We start from the raw sequence: 21733 nt of genomic DNA, 5'->3' as shown, positions 1-21733 counted from the left end.
ACTGGATGTTCCAGACCTGGGACCCAAATTCTGTTCCTCCTTCTGTCTACAGTTCTACACTTCCCCATATTTATTTGTGTTACATATGTGAACTCTGCTGATAAAGTGACTGCTACTTATAATGTTGTTTCTGTGGGAACATGAGTTCTAAATCCAACTCTCTGACATAGGAATCAACTTTTTGTTTGTTCGCAAGTTAGAAGTAACTACGTTATGTTTTCAAACATATCGTGGGCCTTCAGTGTTGTGAGGATATCAGTATCCTTTAGGCCAAAGGTTTGAGAAATAATAGAATGTATAGGAATTATTATTGGATTTTATATTAAACAAATTTTTTTTTAAGCATCTAATATATAGTTAGTGTATGGCTATTTACCATGTAGAGTTTTATTTCTTTTAAACCCCTAGTCATCTATTTCTGGAAGTATTTCTGGAAGGAATACTTTATTAGCCTGGTGGGTGTACCTAATGCTTACCTTTGGCAAAAAAATGCTACCATGCAAGTAAAACCAGTATCATCCTTGTCACGGGTACTCCCAAACAGTCAGGAGGCTGAGTATTCCTTCTCTAGCGTTCATCCAAATAGAGATCAGTTACTTGCATTAGCTTTGACTATCTTTGAGCCCTTTGGACTGTTTCTGCTTGGGCCAGAGCCGATCAGAACTAGGTCACATTCAGGCATTTTGTGTGAAATTTGGAAGTGTAATGTGTCTAATGGAAACCTCAATACTCAGCCCTCTAGGTAAAAACATCATTATTCTATATTTTATCTCTTTCTTTGAAGGCAAAATTGCCAAGTGAGTATGAACATAGGCTCTGAAGTCAAACTACTAGGGTTCATATCTTGCCTCCACCTCTTACTAATGTATTTATTTAGGTTTGCTAAACCATGGGTTTACTTTGTAGAATGAGGGTAATAAGAGCATATATCTCATAAGAGTACTGAGGTTAAAAAAGAAATGATACCTAGTTCTTTGCATAGCGTGTGGCCTCAAGTAAGTATTCAGTAAATTTTAGTGATAGTGGAGATAACAGGTGTTTTTACTCATGTATGTACACACTTCCAAATTCTCAGATAGTATAGTACTCAGAGAGAAAAATGTTGTATTCCATAGGATTAGAGTATGAATAATGTGTCAAATGCAATTTTTAAATACTGCCTTTCTTTGCCTTTGGTAGTTTATTTTATTTCCATCTGAAAACCGATTGAAGACTCATCGCTAAGACACTCTGATTCAACTATCACACCGTTTTCTCGCTTTGCGATAAACTGCATTTTTATGTGGTTGCTTTGGTATTTGTTTCTTCATTCATTCATCTTGTAATTGTTCATTGGGTCCCAGGTACTGTGCTAGCTGCTGAGAATAGAGAAAAACTGTTCCTCCTCTCTAGGAGCTTATAATTAGGCACATAATCTCCTCCATTAAGAGTATAAGCTCTAAGAAGAGAGTGTTTTCTGTTGCATTTTACTTAGCAAACAGTACAGTGCTGTGTGCCTAGTACTCAGTAAATGCTTACTGAATTGAATAACCAAAGGAAGACTTTTCTCCCTTTTTTTAGGCAAACAGTTCTGCTATTATTGATCACATATTTGCCAGTAAAGCAGTGGTGAATGCCGCAATTCCAGCCTATCACCTAAGAGACCTTATCAAAAGGTACATTAATGTACTTTAAACTTGCTCTGTGTACATTCACTATATAAAGCAATTTTTTTATTTTATTAAGGTCATAATAGTTTATAACATTGTGAAATTTCAGTTGTACATAATTATTTGTCAGTCAACGTGTATATCTGCCTCTTTACCCCTTATGCCCACCCCCAACCCCCTTCCCCTCTGGTACCCACTAATCTGTTCTCTTTGTCCACATGTTTATCTTCCACATATGAGTGAAATCATGCAGTGTTTATCTTTCTCTGGCTTATTTTGCTAACATAATACCCTCAAGGTCGATCCATGTTATTGCAAATGGGGTGATTTTGTCTTTTTTATGACTGAGTAGTATGCCACTGTGTATATGTATGTGTGTGTATATATATATATATATATATATATATACACCACATCTTCTTTATCCATTCATCAGTTGATGGGCACTTGGGTTGCTTCCATGTCTTGGCTATTGTGAATAATGCTGCAGTGAATATAGAGGTGCATAAGTCTCTTTGAATGGTTGATTTCAAGTTCTTTGGATAAATCCCCAGTAGTGGGATAGCTAGGTCATATGGTATTTCTATTTTTAACTTTTTGAAAAATCTTCATAATGTTTTCCTTAGTGGCTGCACCAGTTTGCATTCCCATCAGCAATGTATGAGGGTTCCTTTTTCTCCACATCCTCTCCAACATTTGTTATTTTTTGTCTTGGTAATTATAGTCACCCTAACAGGTGTAAGGTGATATCTGATTATAGTTTTGATTTGCATTTCCATGGTAATTAGTGATGTTGAACATCTTTTCATTTGCCTGTTGGCCATCTGCATATCTTGTTTGGAAAAATGTGTGTTCATATCCTCTGCCCATTTTTTGATTGGGTTGTTGGGTTTTTGTTGTTGAGTTGTATGAGTTCTTTATATATTTTGGAGATGAACCCTTTGTTGTATATGTGATTTCCAAATATTTTCTCCCAGTTGGTGAGTTTTCTTTTTGTTTTGCTCCTGGTTTCCTTTGCCTTGCAGAAGCTCTTTAGTCTGATGAAGTCCCATTTGTTATTTTCTCTTTTATTTCTCTTGCCTGAGTAGACATGGTATTCCAAAAAATGCTTCTCAGACTGATGTCAGAGTATACTACCTATATTTTCTTCTAGGAGTTTTATGGTATCACATCTTACCTTCAAGTCTGTAATCCATTTTCAGTTAATTTTTGTGTATGGTGTGAGATAATGGTCTACTTTTATTCTTTTGCATGTGGCTGTCCAGTTTTCCCAACACCATTTATTGAAGAGACTTTCCTTTCTCCATTGTATGTTCTTGGCTCCTTTGTCTAATATTAGCTGTCCATAGATGTGTAGTTTTATTTCTGGGCTTTCAGTTCTGTCCCGTTGATTAGTGTGTGTTTTTGTACCAGTACCATGCTATTTTGATTGCTATGGCTTTGTAGCATATTTTGAAATCAGAGATTGTGATGCCTCCAACTTTGTTCTTTTTCTCAGGATTGCTAAAGCAATTTTTTTAAATGGATTTCTATTATTATTTCTGGTTTGCTTGATCATGTACAGGTTTTGCTCCCTTAGAAATAAAAAATCTTACTTTAGATATTCTATACAGGCTAGCTTCCTATAAGAAACATAAATGATCAAGTCATTTTACTAAATTTATTTTCAAAGAAATGTTCATTTGTTCATGGTGAGTACCAGGTATTAGGCTCTTCTTGACAGCTATTTTATTTACTGGAAGATAAATGATGGGCCGCTGTATCTTTGGCTTCTTGTAGCTCTGACATTTCTATAGACTTGATGGGAAATAGGTTTTTAAAAAGAGTATTAACCAAGGACTGAGTTTGCTTTTGGACCACGAAAGAAAATGGTTCAAATTAGGTAGTTATGTATTATAGTTTAAATAATTACTGTTGAAAGTTCTGGGGACAGATATAGTGTTTCTGATTTTTTGGTAGATCCAAAAACAATAAATATTTTAAAATAAGAAATAATGTATATTATCAAATAGTTGACTTTTCACATTTCTAGCATTACAGGCCAGAAATGAATAAAATAATTAGTATGCTGCAAAAGGGTAGATCTCTTGATCAAGTCAGAGTATTATTTCTATTGACTCTGTAAACCTTCCAATTAGTTTTTTTTTTAACTTTTTATTTTGAAGTAATTATAGATTTGCAGGAAGTTGCAAAAATGTTACAGAGAGATCTGTGTACCCTTCACCCAGTTTCCCCTGATAACATCTTATGTAACTGTGGTACAATACCAAAACCAGGAAATTGACGTTACAATCCACAGAACTTACTGAGATCTCACTAATTTTACTTGCACTGATTCGTGTGTGTATGTTTTCAAAATAATGGATTCTCTCTTGGAAGTCAAATCATCTAAGTTCTAGTATTGACTTTGTTATTTGGGCTTTTTTTCTTCTTGATTATACAACTAATACTAAATTTAGAAGCTACAGAAAATTGTGATGAGGAAAATAAAAATATAAACTCACTTTCCTAGTGTTACTTGGTGCTATTTCTTTTCAGTATCTTTCTGCTTATTTTGTTGTGAATGCATGTAAAACTGTTTGAACCTTTTTTTTAATTGTAGAATAAAACAGATACTGAGAACAAATGCATAGCTTAGTGAATCCTTAGGAGTACCGTTGTATTCACTATTCAGGTCAAGAAATAGAACTTCCCCAGCTACCCTTGAAGTCCTCCGTGTGCTCCATCCGAGTCCCAACCCCTTCTTTCCTTCCCTATAAGTAACCGCTACCCTGACTTTTATGGTGATTACTTCCTTGTTTTCATTATAGTTTTAGTACCTAAGTGTGCATCCTCAAACACTATGGTTTAGTGTTACTCTTCTTAAAACAAAATCTTTTTAAGTCTCTTTACTCTAAAAGGTCCCTTTCCATCTCCTACCCTGCTTTTCCCTTGTTTATTTGTTGAACAACCTGGGTTCTTGGCTCAGTATAGTTGTCCACAGTCTGAGTTTTGCTGATTGTGTTATCGTGGTGTAGTTTAACATACTTTTGTTTATTTCTTGTAAATTTGTTAGTTGTATATAGAGGTTTTGTTCATTTGTTTGTTTTTCTGTAGACTGTAGATTATACTGTATTCTTTTATAGGGAGGCACATAGTGTAGCCATCTCTATTTTGTGTGTTAGCAACTGTTAATACTCAATGCCTAGATCCATTCCTTTGTTAGGGGTTGTAGAATGATGATGTTCTTATTCTGTCATTGGTTCTTCATTTGGTTAATCAAAGACAAAGTAAATGCTTAATTTTCCCTTTATTTACTAGTTTTTGTCATGAGTTGGTTCCTGTCATCCTCCAAAGGGAATGATCCCATTTTTGAAAGTTTAAAGTATCATTATTAACTAATGGATTGAAATATGTCGAGCAGTTTTTTTCCTAATTGAAGCTGAATTTGTCTCATCTTTGATGAATGTGAACTTCTGCAAGTTGGTTTTGGTGTCCTTATTATCTTTGGTAGCTTGCTTGGTATCTGGTGTGACAAGATCTTCCCAGTTCATCTTATACATTGCCTGCCCCACACCAGGAAGTAGCCATTTCTCCAAGAAGCCAGGTTTCTCTTAGTAGGAAATGGTATTTTAAAACCACAATCTGGGTATTAGGAATATTCATTGCTACTGAGGTGGTGATTGTTTCTGAGGCCTTATAAGTGGACAGAGTTCATACTAACATTTCCAATTAAAATGTAAAACCACAGAATTTTTACTTTTCTTCTTCTGTTTTACATCTGTATCTCCTTTCTTCTGTGTCAAGAATTCTGGTTCTAAAGGACAAAAGGAATGCCAGAATGAGAATATTTCATAATTACTCATTTGCTTTATTCCACATTACACTACAGTGTCAGAATAATAGTAATCTAGTAAGATTACTGAAAACAGTTACTTTTGCATATGCTTTTTCCATTCTTCCCCATTTGAAAAATAGCTGTATCTGCATCATCAGATTATATAACCATTACATACTATATACTCTCTGTTTTAACACTATTATTTAATCTTAGTTCTCCATGTAACTATATGTTTAATTTTACCACTGGTCCTTGTGTTGATGTCTCTCTAATCATTTGTTTGCTGAAGCTTGTTCTCTAGGAGAGCATAGGATTAATATTCTCTTGAGTTCTTTCCTGTTAATAATGGTTAAACTGTGCTTATTATACTTGAAAATCTCTTTATCTGGATATAAAATTCCTTGGTATGCATTCTTTTCTCACATGTCTTAAACCTATTTCTCTGTTTTCTTCTAGCATATGGTGTTGCTGTTGAAAAGTCTGATGATACTCGATTGTCTTTATATTAAAAGTCACTTGCCCTTGTTGTCTAGATGCCCACGTGGTTTCATCTTTTTCTTAAAAATCTAGTGATTTTACCAGAATATGTTTTGATGTTGATTGTTCTGGGTTGATATTCTCAGGAAAATATGTAGTTTCAGATCTTCTTGTTTGTTTTAAAAAGTGTTTTTAAATTACAGTTTTTAGTATTCATTCTGTTTCCTGCTTTGGTTCACTCCTATTCTACACATATTGGATTTTCTTTGACTTTATTTAGTTTTATCATTTCCTCTTGAATCTTTTTTATCTCTTTCATTATTTCTTTTTGATTTTTAAAAAATTTCCTCCTTTCTGCCTTCTGTTTATCTTTAAGACATTGTCTCGTGTTTATTCATTCTTGTATCTCTTCTAGCTTAATCTTATTTTATGAAATGATTCTTTTCTTTTATTTCCAATTCTTTCCTGAGTTCTATTACCTAATTTTTGAGATTTTCTAATTTTGATTTATGTTGCTCTTTATATCTTATATTTCTTAAAAGTGTCTTTAGCTTATTTTGAAATGGTAGGTTATAATGTTCATCTGTGTTGTGGTCATGTCTTTCTGGCATGCATTCATTGTCTGAGGGACATTATTTTGCATTTCTCTTTTTTTTGTATAACTTTATTAAAATATAAAGCTCATTTTTATATGGAATTCATTTTCCTAAACTTATAGAAGGTGTAGTTGGGATAACTTTTCTCATTATACAGGGCTCTTTCTTCTGTTGTTTTTGTGTAACGTCTAAACAAAAAAAGATGTTTTTTCCCCTGAGATCTGCTGGTTCTTCTCCTCCTCACTTTTTTCTTGGTGTCTCTGTCTCTGTCTTCCTGTCTCTCTCAATTTTTATTTCCCCCATCCTCCATCGTACTAATTTGGATTCTAGTCCCAAGATTTCTTTTTTCTGCAGGACTTTGCCCTGGAAGGGAATTTCAGCTGGTTAGTTTTGAGAAGTCATGGTGTCTAGATTACTCCAATCCCTTCAGATTTTACAGAGGATCCCTTGCATTCACTAGGAATTAGAATGTATAACCCCTTGCAGTTTCAGCTGCTTCTCTCATATTGGCTTACTATGCTTCCTAGTGAGTACCTGTTGGCTATTTTGGGTTATTCTTTTCTCTGGTTCATCAGATCAACTGTTGCTTTTCTCTGCTTCCTTCCACATAGATGCTGATATGGTGCAAGGCTTCCTACTGTTGATGGTTTGTCCTTAGACTCTTGTATTTGGCATTTATTGGGGTTACCTACTTTTGTTGTAAATGTTGTCTGTGAGTTTTTGATTTTGCTATCAAGTTGCTCTATTATTAGGGGGATTTGACAAGACTCAAAAATCATCTCACCATCTTTTTTTTTTTTTAATTGGATTACCCTAAATCTCTGTCTAGCTTTTTTTTCACTTAATGTTATAGAGTATGGATCACTTTCCCATGTTGTATTTATTGATCAGAAACATTTTAAATTAAAATATATTACGTCATAGTATGTATCGTGATTTATTGAACCATTTACTCATAAATAGCTTTTATATTTTTTGTAAGTAAATGATTCAGTAAGTCATGCTAATATAATTAATGCTGTGATGAAGATTTAGACATTTTTATTTTCTCTAATGGTTGCATTTTCAAAAGGTTTGATAATAATTGTAAAGATACCCATTTTTGTGTTTTAGCATGCTTCATGATGATCCAAGCAGAAGAATTCCTGCTGAAATGGCATTGTGCAGCCCATTCTTTAGCATTCCTTTTGGTAAGTTGTATATATCTCTGTTTTTTTCTTGGTCATTTTTCTTGGTAATCAAATAAGACAGCAGAACTAATTTGTATTCCCAAGCTCCTTTGCCTGATGTTCCTCAGTTTATTTAGGGAAGTTTACATTTAACCATGTTGTAATGAACTTTAACAGCCCCTCATATTGAAGATCTGGTGATGCTTCCAACTCCAGTGCTAAGACTGCTGAACGTGCTGGATGATGATTATCTTGAGAATGAAGAGGAATATGAAGGTCAGTGCTTCCTAAATTAATGTTTTTGTTTTTGTTTTTGCTTGAGGGAGATTCACCCTGAGCTAACATCTGGGCCAGTCTTCCTCTGTTTTGTATGTGGGTCGCCACCAAAGAATGGCCACCTCCAAGTGGTGTAGGTCCATGGCCGGGAACTGAACCCAGGCTGCTGAAGCAGAGCATGCTGAACTTAACCACTAGGCCATGGGGCCAGCCCCCGTAAATTATGTTTTAATGTATCTTTCTTAACTACATCTGGAATTGACATATCGATTCATAAGACTGTCATATTTTCCTAATTTATATAATGAAGTTATTGAACTATATGATCTCTAAAATACTCTTAACTTTTTGATTCTTGCTGTAGATTGAATGTGTCCCCTCAGTATTCATATGGCAAAGCCCTAATCCCCAGTGTGACAGTATTTGGAGTTGGAGAGTTAGGAGGTTTAGATTAGGTCACGAGGGTGGGGCCCTCGTAATGATGTTAATGCCCTTATAAGAAGAAGAAGAGACAGAGCTCTCTTCTTTCACCATGTGAGGATACAGCAAGAAGGCAACTGTCTACAGCAGACACCAAGTCTGCCTGCACCTTGATGTTGAAGTTCTGGCTTCAGAACTGTGAGAAATAAATGTCTGTTGTTCAGTCCACTCCATCTATGTCATTTTGTTATAACAGTTCAGGAAGGCTAAGACCTTTCAAGTCTTTTACATCTCATAAGCCTTTACCAAATTAATAAAAAAGATGAATTTTCCCAGCAACTTCTTTCTGTCTCTCTACTCCAGTCCTGCCCTGTGCTTCCACTTGCTTTTGGCTCTCTTTTTTGCTTTTAACAGCTCATTCACTCAAGACATATTTACTGAGTTCTGGCTATGTACTTACCACTGTGGGATTACTTCCTGTCTTTAGTGTAGTGGGGGAGACAGTTATATAACAAACAATTACAGTTTTGATAAATCTAAAAGTAGAGTAATATGCAGGCAGGCAGAGAGGAGGGGTACTTAACCCAGTCTGAGTGATCCATGAGGGCATCTGAGCTCCTTAGTAATCAGAGTGGCTTGGCTAAAAGCTGAGGGGTTGGGTGGGAAGTAGCAGAAAGACATAGAGATGAGAGAAAGCGTTGCATGTTCAGAGAACAGCAAATTGTTTGGTATGGTTGTATCTTAGGACATTTCTTGGGGAGCAGTCAGTATTTAAGTACTCAGTAAGTATTTATTCTTTGTTAAATGCGATAAGGGGCCATTAAAAATTTAAAATAGGAGAATGATATAGTTAGATTTCTGTTTTAGTAAGAGCATTCTGCAAACAGTGTTGAATGGACTAAAGCAGAACCAAACTTAAAAATGTCAGTTGCTTAATATTAAATATTTTCCTTGTGGAAAATTAAACCATTAAAGATGAGGCTAGGAAGAAAGAAGAAAGAAGGGTAGGTGGAAAGGAGAGAAGAAAGGAAGAAAAACTTTTTACCTTAAAAAGTCATGGGAGATTAAAAAAAATATATTCCTGGAGTGGGAAAGGCCTTTTACAAGTATGCACAAAACTCAGCGGTAAAATAATAATTCAACAAATTTTGCCTTGACAAAAATCACCATAAGAAAGATTAAAAGACAAATAGCAGTCTAGGAAAAAATATTTACAGCTCTTATCACAGACAGAGCCTCTATAAATCAACCCAGTAGCTACTGGGTAAAGGATATAAATAGATAGTTTATAGGAAAGTATGTACAAGTGTATCTCACAGATATGTTTCATTCTCATTTATTGAAATGCTAATTAAAATCATGCTATGATGTCTTTGTTACCCTTCATATTGACAGTGGAGAAGATATTTAATAACCTTCTTGTGGGAAGGGTACAGGAAGACATGTTCTTATATATCCCTGGAGAGAGTTTAAATAGTAAACCTTTATGAAAGGCAAATTGGTAATTCCAGCAATTGCAAATTCAAATCAATTTTGACCTAGTAATTCCATGTCTAGAGAGTCAGTTTAGAAATATGCAAGTAGAGTGAGATATGTACAAGTTTATCTATTATAAGTTATCTGTAATGGCAGAAAGTTTGGAAATAGTTTAATTATTCAGCAGTAGGGGACATATGAGAGAATGTATTGATCATTCGTGGAGTGAAATACTGGATAGCCATAAAAACAAATGAGAAAATTTCATGTAGTCATATTGAAAGATCTTAAAGCTATAATGTTAATAAAGCAAAGCAAGATTGGAATTTTGTATTTGTTTTTATTTATTTTTTTTTTGGAGATTGACACCTGAGCTAACATCTGTTACCAGTCTTTTTTTTACTTCTTCTTCTTCTTCTTCTCCCCAAAGCCCCACAGTACATAGCTGTATATACTAGTTGCAGATCCTTCTAGTTGTGCTGTGTGGGACGCCACCTCAGCATGGCCTGATGAACAGTGCTAGGTCCGTGCCCAGGATCCGCACTGGCAAAACCCTGGGCCTCTGAAGTGAAGGGCACGAACTTAACCACTTGGCCACAAGGCCAGCCCCAAGATTGGGATTTTTTACTTAAAAAAAAGCATATGCAATCATCATATTGCTGGTGTATGCTTATAATATTTATGGAAGGATAAAGAAGAAACTGATAATGTTTGTTGCCTTCAGGGAGGGGAATGGAATGGCAGTTGGGAAATTGGGAAGAAGACTCTGTTTTTTGGATTTTGAATCATTTTAATATATTAACTGTTCAAAATGTTAAATTGAAGGTATAAGAAGAAAATTACTAAATGAATTGAATTTATATTATTCTTAAGTTAAGCCTAATTTTAGGTGGTATGGAAAATGACCTCATTACTTAGATCTGAATTCTTTGATGATTTAAAATTTTAAAATAATGCTTTGATCACATCAAAGTGGTTACTGTTGTATGTTTTAATAACCAGATGTTGTAGAAGATGTAAAAGAGGAGTGTCAAAAATATGGACCAGTGGTGTCTCTGCTTGTTCCCAAGGAAAATCCTGGCAGAGGACAAGTAAGTGAATGTTTTTGTAATTCCAGAATGATTCAGAGGTTGTTAAAATCCTGTACAGAATGTTTTAGTTCTGTAGAAAGATGTACACAAAATGTTGCTAGGGATTATAAATTTTGCATTATGGATGTTTTATTTTCTTATATTTTTCACTTTTTCCAAAAGTTCTATAATATGCATGCATTTCTTTATCAGTTAAAATTTATTTTTAGAAAAGTATTATAATCTACTTTTAAGCCATTCTGAACAGTGACACCAACTGAATTATAGCTAATTTAGGTCAGGGTCAGCTACAGAAATGTTTTGGCCCAATTTTGTTCTAATTAAGTAGAATTAGAAAACCATTTAGGTTAAGTTCTGATTGTAATAGAACTGAGAATCCTGAAATCTGAGCTCCAGTCTCAACATGACTAGCTTTGTGATCAACCTTAATTTTTTCATCAGTAAAACAAAAGGGGTAAAACTGTGATCATGGAGGTTTCTTTAGAAATTCTGCAATTCTAAATTAAATTATATGGCAAAGAATATAAAAGAAATCTTTTATCTGTAGTATTTTTGTTTTTTAGGAAACAATGTTGTTTTACTGTCTCAGGATTTTTCAACCTCAACATAATTGATATTTGAGCTGGGTAATTCTTTGTTGGTGGAGCTGTCGTGTACATTATAAGATGTTCAGCAGCATCCCTGCCTTCTACTCACTAGATGCCTTCCCTCCACCCTCCTCAGTTGTGACAACCAAAAATGTCCCTAGACACTGCCACATATCCCCTGGAGGGGAAATCACCTCTGGTGGTGGATTATTATTTTATCTTATGGTTCAATATTATGAAAATTCTTGGCAACTGAGAAAAAAAGAAACTTCTTTGTTGTCTTAGTAAAAAGTTATTGCCAATCTAGTAGTAGTGGCCTTTACCTCATTTACTGTCAGGTACATACTAAATGCATCATTGCTGTTTATTTATTCAACCCCTATTTATTGAGTGTTCATGTTCTAGGCACTGGGATATAACAGTCATCATAACAGACAAAGGAATATATAGGGATAAGCACTATGGAGAAACAGATTGAAGAAGACTATTGTGGTGGGGTGAATTGCAGTTTTAAATCAGAAAGTAGGGAAGTAAGTATTGAGGTTACATTTGAGTTGAAATTTGAAGGAGGTTAAGGAAGAGAATTCCAGGCAAGAGCACAGCAAGTCCCAAGGCCTTGAGTATGCCTGGCAGGTTTGAGGAGGTCATTGTGGCTATAGCAGAGTAGAGTTGGGGAATAGTAGTATCAAAGAGGTAAGGGAGTATAGGGGCAGGTCAGGTAGGGTGAGCCTCGTGGGCCATTGAAACAACATTGGCTTTTACTCTGAATGAGAAGGGAACGTATTGGAAGATTTTGAATTAAGGACTAATGTGATCTGACTCAATATTAAACCCAGTGGTCAAAATGAAGTGGGAGACACAGAATAGGAAAATAGGAGGAATATTTTCGAGGGAGAAGTATCCAGCTTTAAAATAATACGAAGAAAATCAGTCTCCATCCGTGAGAAGTTTGCTCTCTTAAGCCTCCACTGACGTTTAAAGGAGAGGGAAAGCAACTTTCGATAAACTCTTGGAATCACAGATTTAACTTCAGCGTATTGAAAAAGTCCATTACCTAGTGGGCAAAGCCAGTCTTTGTTTGAATTTTTCAGTTCAAATTAACATATTATGACTTTTTAAGGAATATTGTAAAAAACACTGGAAAATAAATTATGGAATACATCTTACAAAAGTAGTCAAGATTAAAATAATATAGCTTTAATATAATTTAATTTCATAATAAGTTATCAAATTAAGATGCTTTTTCTCTTTATTTAGTTTGGAGTAATACAATGTATAAAATTATAGGTTATCTGTGAAGCAAAGAGTATGATAGAAAGCTTGGTATTCCTTCTCTAAGTGCGTGTATATTCATTTATTGAACTTTGGTGTATGGATTTGGGGGTAATTAAGAATCAGGTTAAAAAAATCAGGAAGAGCTTCATTATTTTCATTGAACATCATCTTCTAACTTTCCTTTTGTATTTAATGAAAAAGCATATATTGCTAGAAACTAGCTGGTCTTAGAGCTAACATTCTTTTATTTTGTTAAAAAACCCGGAAATATTAAGTATTTCTAAGATAAATAAAATGAGCATTAACTGATTAGATTCTATATTTGGCAATATAATTTGGTAATATAGGTCTTAACTACCTTGTTATATGAAGTACACCTTCTCTGAAAGAAATCACATAAAATCTTATCAATAGTGTTTTTCCCATGCAGTTAGATTTAAAATAAACAGCCTGACTACCCTGCTGCGGCCATTTAGAAGTGCTTTTATTTCCAGTTAATGACACAGTTTAGGGATGGGTTTTAAGAATAGCTGAAAAGCACCACTTACCTTTATATATGTAAAAAAGGTAAGTTCAAGAGTAATGCGTGGCTTAAAAATAGTCATAGAATGAGAGAGGCAAAATCCGTTCCACTTTTCTGTTTTATAGTATATGTGAATTCAGAAAATCCCATCACAGACCAAAATACCCTGGGTCTGACGTCATATGTCATCCTTAATAGAAATATTTGCTTAAGATAAGAAATGACCAGTCATAGGCAGGGCTTGGTGGTTTGTTTACCAGTGAAGGAAGATTCCACTTAAAAAAAGTACTGTATTTGAAATTGCCTCTTCCTCTCATGCTCTGGAGGTTTTTATACCCTGTGGAAATACCTTTGCTTTGTCCAGTGGGAGAATGGCTCATATGAAAGGGTAAATGAAAAAGGATAACCTGCCTGAACTTCCAGGGAGATCCAGTTTTAGGGAAAGGTACAGATACAAGTTGAGTATCTGAAAATTGATTTCCTTAAAACTATCTATTCTTGCTTCTCCTTTTGAAAGTCTCTGAGTGTCCTGTGATGCTGGAGCCCAGGCTGAAGACTATTGACGTAACGAGTGAGGCGTACAACTTGGGGGGGCGGGGGGGGGGGTGCAGTTCTTTTCCTGGTTCACAAATTTACAGGTAACTGAGGATGTCATTTCACCTCCCTGTAACTTTTGCTTTAGATCATCAAAAAGAACTAATAAATTATTATGCTATTTCCTCTGCCTATCTCAGGTAGGAATTCAGATGCTCTGGAAAAGGAAATTACCTAGTTTTAAACTTCTTCCTTACTATAGTTATGGCTTCCACAAATATTCTAATAAGTATAATTTCCAGTAGCTTTTTTCCTCCTTTCACTTCTGAAAGTGTAGATTATCTCTGAGGCACGCACTGTTGAAATGCAATTGCTTTCTGGGCTGTTCGGCCATGTCTTTAGCAAATGTCTAGTGCTATTCAACACTCCTGTCAGGTTGTACATTTTTCCCCAGCTTGTCTTCAATAGATTTTTCAGAATTGAACTTAGTTCTAAAGAAGTATTCCAAACCTTGCTGCTCAAAAATGTGGTTCATGGACCAGCAGCTTTGGCATCATCTGGGAGTTTGTTTAGAAATGCAGATACTCAGGCTCCACCTTAGACCTACTTAAGCGGAATCTGCAATGTAACAAGGTCCCCAAGTGGTATTTATACATTAAAGTTGAAGAGGTGCTGTTCTAACACAATCTTGATGGAAATGAAGTTACTTTGTTTTCTCTATCCTTTTACAGGTCTTTGTTGAATATGCAAATGCTGGTGATTCCAAAGCTGCTCAGAAATTACTAACTGGAAGGATGTTTGATGGGAAGTTTGTTGTGGCTACATTCTACCCGCTGAGTGCCTACAAGAGGGGATATCTGTATCAAACTTTGCTTTAATCAGTAACCTGAGGACTATTTCCTGTTTCTCCTCTTCCATTTCCTGGGTTATTGTATTCTACATCTGAATGCAGAAGTACCCCCTTACCATTTTAAGGGAATACTTTGTACATTTATTTAATCCTACTAATGTGCAGCCATTGCTCAAGCAGTGACTGCATTGCAAACATTTGGCACTGAGTAGGACAAGACCTCTCAGCTATACATTGAGGGGTTTTAGAGCATCCATGTGGGCAACCTTTTTTGTGCAGTAGGGCAAGTGCTGCTCTTCAGTATGTAATCTAAAAGATACTAACTATTTCATGTGATCATGAAGCAAGGATGAATAATATCATATCGTAGTGAATATTATTAACAAATTTGTTAGAGTTGGTGACATCACCTACAGGTTATTCCTTTACGTCGTCAGGTGGTTCTTCCTTATTGTTGATATCCATAGCTGGCACTGGATGCTCTCAGTAATGTTACATAATTGTCAAGCAGCAGTTACCTACTGTGATCTTAACACTGAGTTATGAATTCTTTTAAAGGAGTACTGTAGTACTGAACATCCCTTTAAAGAAACTGCAGTGAGCCTCTCGACGTTTTTTTTAATTAAGGCTTTTAAAATAGAAAGCTGATGCTTGATCTTGCACAATTTTTATGTCTAGTATGTATGTTCGAGTGAGTGTGCAGGTGTGAAAGATGAGAGAAAATTTGAGTCAGCGTACTTTATAGTGTGAATCTTGTGAGCTAATACAGTCTATACCCATCTCTTCCCTACCTGTTTCATATCTAAGATTTAGCATATAAGTTTTTTGAGAGTTGGTCTGTCTGATAGAATGCCAATGAGAAAATAGTTCATTCCTGAGAGGCTCAGAACAGACAAGTCTAGACTAAGTTACATTGAAACTCTCTTAAAGGGATTGGATCAAAGAAGATTGCTACATGTAAATTGCCCCATCCTTCAGTCTACTTTAGACTCTTTATTAGCTCATCTTTTTTGTACTGAATCTCATGTGATCATTGTAAGATTTCTCAAGATATAGTTCTACCTACTATGATGGAAAATTGAAGTGAGTCAAAAAGAAAGAATTAGATGTTCAGTGAAGGGAAAAGAAAAAACAATAGGCAAAAAGGCTCGGTAATCAAAGATTTTTTTTCCCTTCTTTTCTCTCTCTCTCATCCCCCTCCCTCCCCTTCTCCCCTTCCCGTATTCTCTGCCTCTACCCTTAGCTAAAGAGACGCTAGAGGAACAATATCCCAGGTGGTCTGGCTTTTGACTGCAAGGAAGTTAAGAAAGGTGTAGCTGTAATAAGGTGGAAGTAGAAAGGAAGAAAAACGCAAAGAAGTCTTAAAAGGATTCATAGCAATCTAATGTGTCCCTGAGTAGAGGATACTAGTATGTATGAGTTCACTGACAGATTGATTATATGGTTTTAGGAATTATGATTATGAATTCCTCCCCTGTATGGTAGATTGTCCTTAAAGGTTAAAATCTTAGGAAACCTTTATAAAGCACTGATTTTACACACACACAAAAAGTTATATACAGGTTATGAATTTTTCTTGTTTCCTTACCTAAATGAAATTTTTATTTATTTATTTTTTTCCTAAGGAAAAAGCCTTTTATATCTTTTCCTGCTGGAGGTCTCCTCATATAGTCTTTCCTTGTGTGTGCCATGCAGGTTATTGAGAGCCCAGCTAAGAATTTCTATTTTAGAGGATGAGTTATTTTACCCTATTAAAAAAATTACTATTTGACATTTTAGTTATTTACAGTTATCAAATTATTCAAGACTATCTCAATATTTATTATGAAGCCACATTTGATATAAGGGGGCTGATTTATGAATTGCCAAAAGGCCTTGTGGCAGGTTCCCAAGGGAAAATTATACAGTAAGCTTCTAATATGTGCCCTGTGTTATTTTTCATTTTGGTCCTTTCAAAGGTTGGTTAGCTGATTTGTTTCCAAATAAAAATTCAAAGGAGTATAACCAGTATTGTGGAGATCTAAGCTTTCCTAAAACACGAATATTTTTATGGGTAGCAGCTTCCATGGTGATTAAAAACACCAGGTCCTTCCACACTTACTGGTGAACACAGAATACAAATGAATTCTTTTTAAGGGCAAGTATTTTAGGTTAGCATGTGTACCTTTCTCATTCCCCTCCCCCCAGCACCAAAAAGAAAAATCCTTAAAGATAAACTGCAGGTAGGCTTCTAAGCTTAGCGATGCAGTATGCTGCTAACATCTTGATGCTGAATTTTGCAGCATTTTTTGATCATCTTCTTATTGCTGATGTATGCATTCATATATGTAGTGTTTGACACTGTAGAATTTTATTACAGAAGATGCTAACTAGATTTTAAGGAGCTGAGGGAATAATTGATGAGCCTAAGTAACCAGGCATTGAGTTAAATATTTTATATTAAAGCCACAGAATTGAAAAAAGATGCCTCCAGTTATTTAAATTGTTATTCTATAGCTCTTAACCCATTACTACCAAAGATGACATTTGCAGATTCTCCCTCCCTCCTCTGATATTGTAAGAAGTTTAATCTTAGTATCTTTCTTAAACCTGAACCAAATATTATCAAAAGATGCAATTTTCAAGATTCTTTTAGAATGAAATTTATACGCAGAGATTTTGATTCCTTGAAATTATTAAAAACCTAGAATTTTCTTCTTGAGAGGTAGGGTAAAGAGGTGAGAATTCATGTCACTTAACCCTTACCCTTTTGGGAAAATTTTATCTCAGGTAGTTTTTCTTTGCCTAAACTAATATCTGTGCTTCCTTTATCTGTTGCCTTCCTAATTTCTCCTTTATTGTTACATGGTATTGTCTTGGTACATTTTTGTCCCAGAAAAGGCATATAAATTGATTATCCGATAGGAAATCTTTGGTTCTTTGGAAACATATTTGGAGGAGGTGGCGAGAGAGCCACTTCCAAAACTTGAACGCTTTGTTCAAAGGAGAATAACAAGTGGAGTTGGACACCTCAGTGAAAGATAGCATTGGCTCAAAAACTGTTGGCTGCACTTTAAAGGAATAATTTTAAATTTTTCTCTTGGAGTAAGTGATTGCATTTATTACCACTGGTTGTCTTCCTTGTCTTGTGGCCATCAATACAGCAACTCTTAAGGGAAATTCCCTCTCTGCTATGCCTTTAGCCAAAACTATGGCTGTTTTTAGAACAAAATCATAAATATAATTTTGCTCTTCCTTCTCTGTGTTTTCATTGAGACAAGTATTGCCTTCTTTTTAGGACTCCAGCTGCTAAAGAGTGCTGAGGTATGTTAAATTAACCTTTAAAAAAAATACCTATGCCTTCTAGATTCATGTTACTTGTACTTAGATTTTAACCTTTGAGCAAGTTTATTATAAGGAATGCTGCCAGAAACAGTGCTGTCATGTAGAGGAAGTTGAAGAGAAACTATGGGCGTAAAGTTTGTTTCTATCTTATTACACTGGACTTTCACCCTGGTAAGGGCATCAGTGACCTTTCTGTAATAAATTAAAGTCAGAGTTACAGCACTCAGATGCTGTTTCATGGCTCATTTGAATTTATTCATCAAATGGAAGTAACTGACATTTTGGCATCATTTTCTTCTTAGGTCTTATGTTCTGACTTTATTAAATTAGGCCTATCTTACATAATTTTACATAATTCTATCAGTTATACTTGGCAGCATGACTTTTTATTTTTTGTAATTTAATAAAAATCAGCATCATAGTTTCTGATGGTATTTATAATAACATAGTTACTGGGTGAGGGAGTGGGGAGACACTCAGTAACCATGTGTTTTACCTAGACTTTTATGCAAGGGTCCATACCAGGTGGCTTTATTCAAAGTAGGGTACTGATGGAATCGCATCATGACATTTAGTCTGGTGGATGTGTAGATAGTCAAAGATTTAAGCAAGTGCCTTGTGTTTCCTGGAAAATACTAAAACTCATTTGGGTGAGAGCTTCCCAGATGATAATACTTTTTTGCACCTCTGCCTTTTCCTTGGAATAACTTTTGGATTGAGTCACATAGTATAAAAGTCCAAAATTTCTTGGGTTTACCTTTTTTTGTTTGTGCAAATCTATTCATATTTGATTTCTTCCAATAAATCTATATTCTTCATTGTATCTGGTTCCATTTTTAATATTAGATTCCTTCAAATCTTATTACTCTCTCTCTCATGTAATTTATTTCTTATCAAGTATGGTTACATTCAGACCAGCCTTTGGTCATAATTAGCTCAAAAGAGTTTCCATTTCTTCTTAAGGTGCTCAGTAAATCACCTTTACTTTGAGATGGTGGTCTTTTCAAGTTAGTATTACTTTCTTGCTTTCTCAATGAATATAAAAATGTTCAATCTCTGTAATACAGAACTCATCTGAGCCTCTTCGGTATATTTGGATAAGTTACACTTTCTTAGTTATAGAAGAACATGGATATTTTAGTTTTTAAAGTGCCCAGAATTTTAAAGATTTTGTTTTGTTTCTTTTAGGTTAGCTTCTGCTCTGCCTGATACCCCAGGCTATGTCATATTTGTAATCTTAGCCACCCCCCCGCCCAAATATTTTTTGCTATTTTTAAAATTGTATTATGACCAGTATATTCACACAGTGGCATGCAATTGACAAGTACTATGGATATTTAAGAAGAAGGTAAACAATTTTAACTATTTTTGCTGCAATTTTATAGGAAAAATGGGCTGTAAGAGAAGTATCTATAAACCAGAGAGCATTTAGGAAATTTTATATTTATAGGTGGTCATTAAGGTGATTTTCAGGATATAAGGATAGATAGTTTCCACAGCCTTTGTTCTCCCGACAGGAAGTTTTTATTCATTTTCCTGCAGCTCAGCACTTTTATTGTTCTTTATACTGCTTATGAGGATTAATGTTTTAAATTTGCTTTACTTTTGCTTTTCAGAGAGATGTCATAATCATGGCAGTTATGTTTGTGGCACCATAAATGCTGGAATTCATGGAAAATTTATGAAATGATTGTCTGAGTGTTATTTCCCATTACATAGAGTAGCTGTCACAGTATCTTAAAGAAAACTGATGGCTTTTTGAAGGCCATGTATGTTTTATGACCTAGGTTCATAGTATTTTAATTTAAAGGCAAAGAGAAGTATTCTGTTTTATTTGCCTTATATGACCATTAATCCTTGTGCAGAAAAGATTCATTTTGTTATACTACTTTGTATGATGAAATAGGTCACATTCTGAAAAAGAAAACAAAACCCAAACTGGAATTCTTAATTTGTTTGTTTATTTTTGGGAAACCCTTATGTAAACATCAGAGCTATTTATCATAAACTCTTGATTGTCAGCAAGAGAATTATTGTAGTCGCTTTTTTATCCCAGGTTGGAATTGCCTGCTCCTTCTAGGTTGTCTCTCCTTAACAGTATTCATGATGTCAGGACAATGAGTGTGTAAAAGCAAATGTAGTGAGATGTTCTAAATCATGCATCTAAAATCATACATCTACGGACTGAAAATCTCTTCAGTTATTTGAATTACCCGTAGCTGTATTATTTCATTAGCATGGGTTGTCAGAAGTTTGCCAAACTTAAGAGTAAAGAAGGGAAAGATAAGTAATAAAAATAGACGAGAGGAAGAAAATGGCTTCCTTACTGGTAGTAGTAATCTGCCATATATTTTATGATCTAAAAATGGAATTTATTTTTCAAAATCCAGGTTTGGTATCTATAGCATAGAAACATTGCCTTTCCTACACATTCCTCATTATTGTCTCCTCAGAAAATTATTTTAAGAGTGTATGAAACCAGATTAAATATCCATATTCAGTTTAGTCTAGTTTTAAAAATAAACATTTGAACTCCCTATTTTGTGTATTTGGTGTACGTCAACACTCATGCAAATCAAGGATCGGAAAGAAACTGGGGATTAGCCATCTCCGTATTTCCCTTTGCACATTGGGTATAGTGGGTGGCGTTAGTATGCACTAGCTGCAAAGTCATAGCACCTTATGGAAGTAAGTAGTGTTTATTTATTATAATAAGAAAAAAAAGTTAAGCTGGACCTCTGTGGAATATTTACTTTGCAGAGTATAAAGCTCTCATATCTTTTCCAGTAGGATTTACTCCTTCAAGCTTAATTCTTTTTTTGAAAAAAATCTTAAATAATTTAACATTCCTTTATATCCTCTTAACAGTGTCAAATCTGGGTACAAGGGATTTTTTCCCAAAAAGGGCTCCGTCTTTGTTATCTTTTGGTCGCTCTTAGAAATCGGTAATGATCAATAGATTTTAACAGTTTATGGCTTCCTGTATCAGCACTGGAGTGGTTGGTTGTGAATATTAAAACCTACTAATATTTTCCCTCAGTAACATGTAATTGCTATGTTTTTGATAAGAAGGTATAGTTAGAAAAAATGTGAAAGATCACTTAAACCAAAGCCAGTTATAAGGAGTATTCTCTCCTGTTGGTTTACCTTCACCTCAGAACTACAAGAGAATTACAGGACGTAGTGAATAGATGTCTATAACATTTCTACCAGTTGTTTCAATAGCTTCTTGGTCTTGGCATTTCTTGGCACTATGGTTCTCTGTTCTTGGTGGTCTTATTGTTTGTGAGGTTTTCTGTTTTTTCTTTGAATAACTAAGTGGGACTATAAATGTAGATGTGTATCAGTACCAAGAAGTTCTTTCCTCAAATCCCTAAATTTCTGATTTCTATTCAAGTCTTTTAAAGTTGTTTTTTCTTGCTGAATAGCAGAGAACTTTTATTTTCCATTTTCCTATATACCTAAAAAGTATGGACACTGCGTTGCAATTGACTGTATTGCGTATAGTTTTTTGCTGAAAACTTTTTCTGTAAACACAACTGCCTTGTTCAGTTTTGTTGTAAACTGACTTTCCATAAGATGCACTGTTGATATGCTTTCTGATGTGTGTTTGATAAGAGTGGTTAAATAAAGCTTAAAAATAAAGGCATTGCTTTTTAATTTTAA

The 21733-nt window shown here is 34.8% G+C and overlaps 1 protein-coding gene across 1 annotated transcript in view; it reads left to right on the top strand.

Moving 5' to 3' along the window:
- The window catches only part of UHMK1 (U2AF homology motif kinase 1), a 25117-nt gene extending 3384 nt beyond the window's left edge, over window positions 1-21733 (top strand). Inside the window, 5 exon segments of the mRNA NM_001433531.1 lie at window positions 1561-1655; window positions 7656-7732; window positions 7889-7987; window positions 10886-10974; window positions 14625-21733. Coding sequence (NP_001420460.1) covers window positions 1561-1655; window positions 7656-7732; window positions 7889-7987; window positions 10886-10974; window positions 14625-14771 — 507 coding nt within the window. The 3' untranslated portion in view covers window positions 14772-21733.

This window comes from Equus caballus, chromosome 5 (genome assembly GCF_041296265.1).
Source record: "Equus caballus isolate H_3958 breed thoroughbred chromosome 5, TB-T2T, whole genome shotgun sequence".
Taxonomy (NCBI): Eukaryota; Metazoa; Chordata; class Mammalia; order Perissodactyla; family Equidae; genus Equus; species Equus caballus.
The sequence above is the reverse complement of the archived record's forward strand: the minus strand, read 5'-3'. Positions and strand labels throughout refer to the sequence as shown.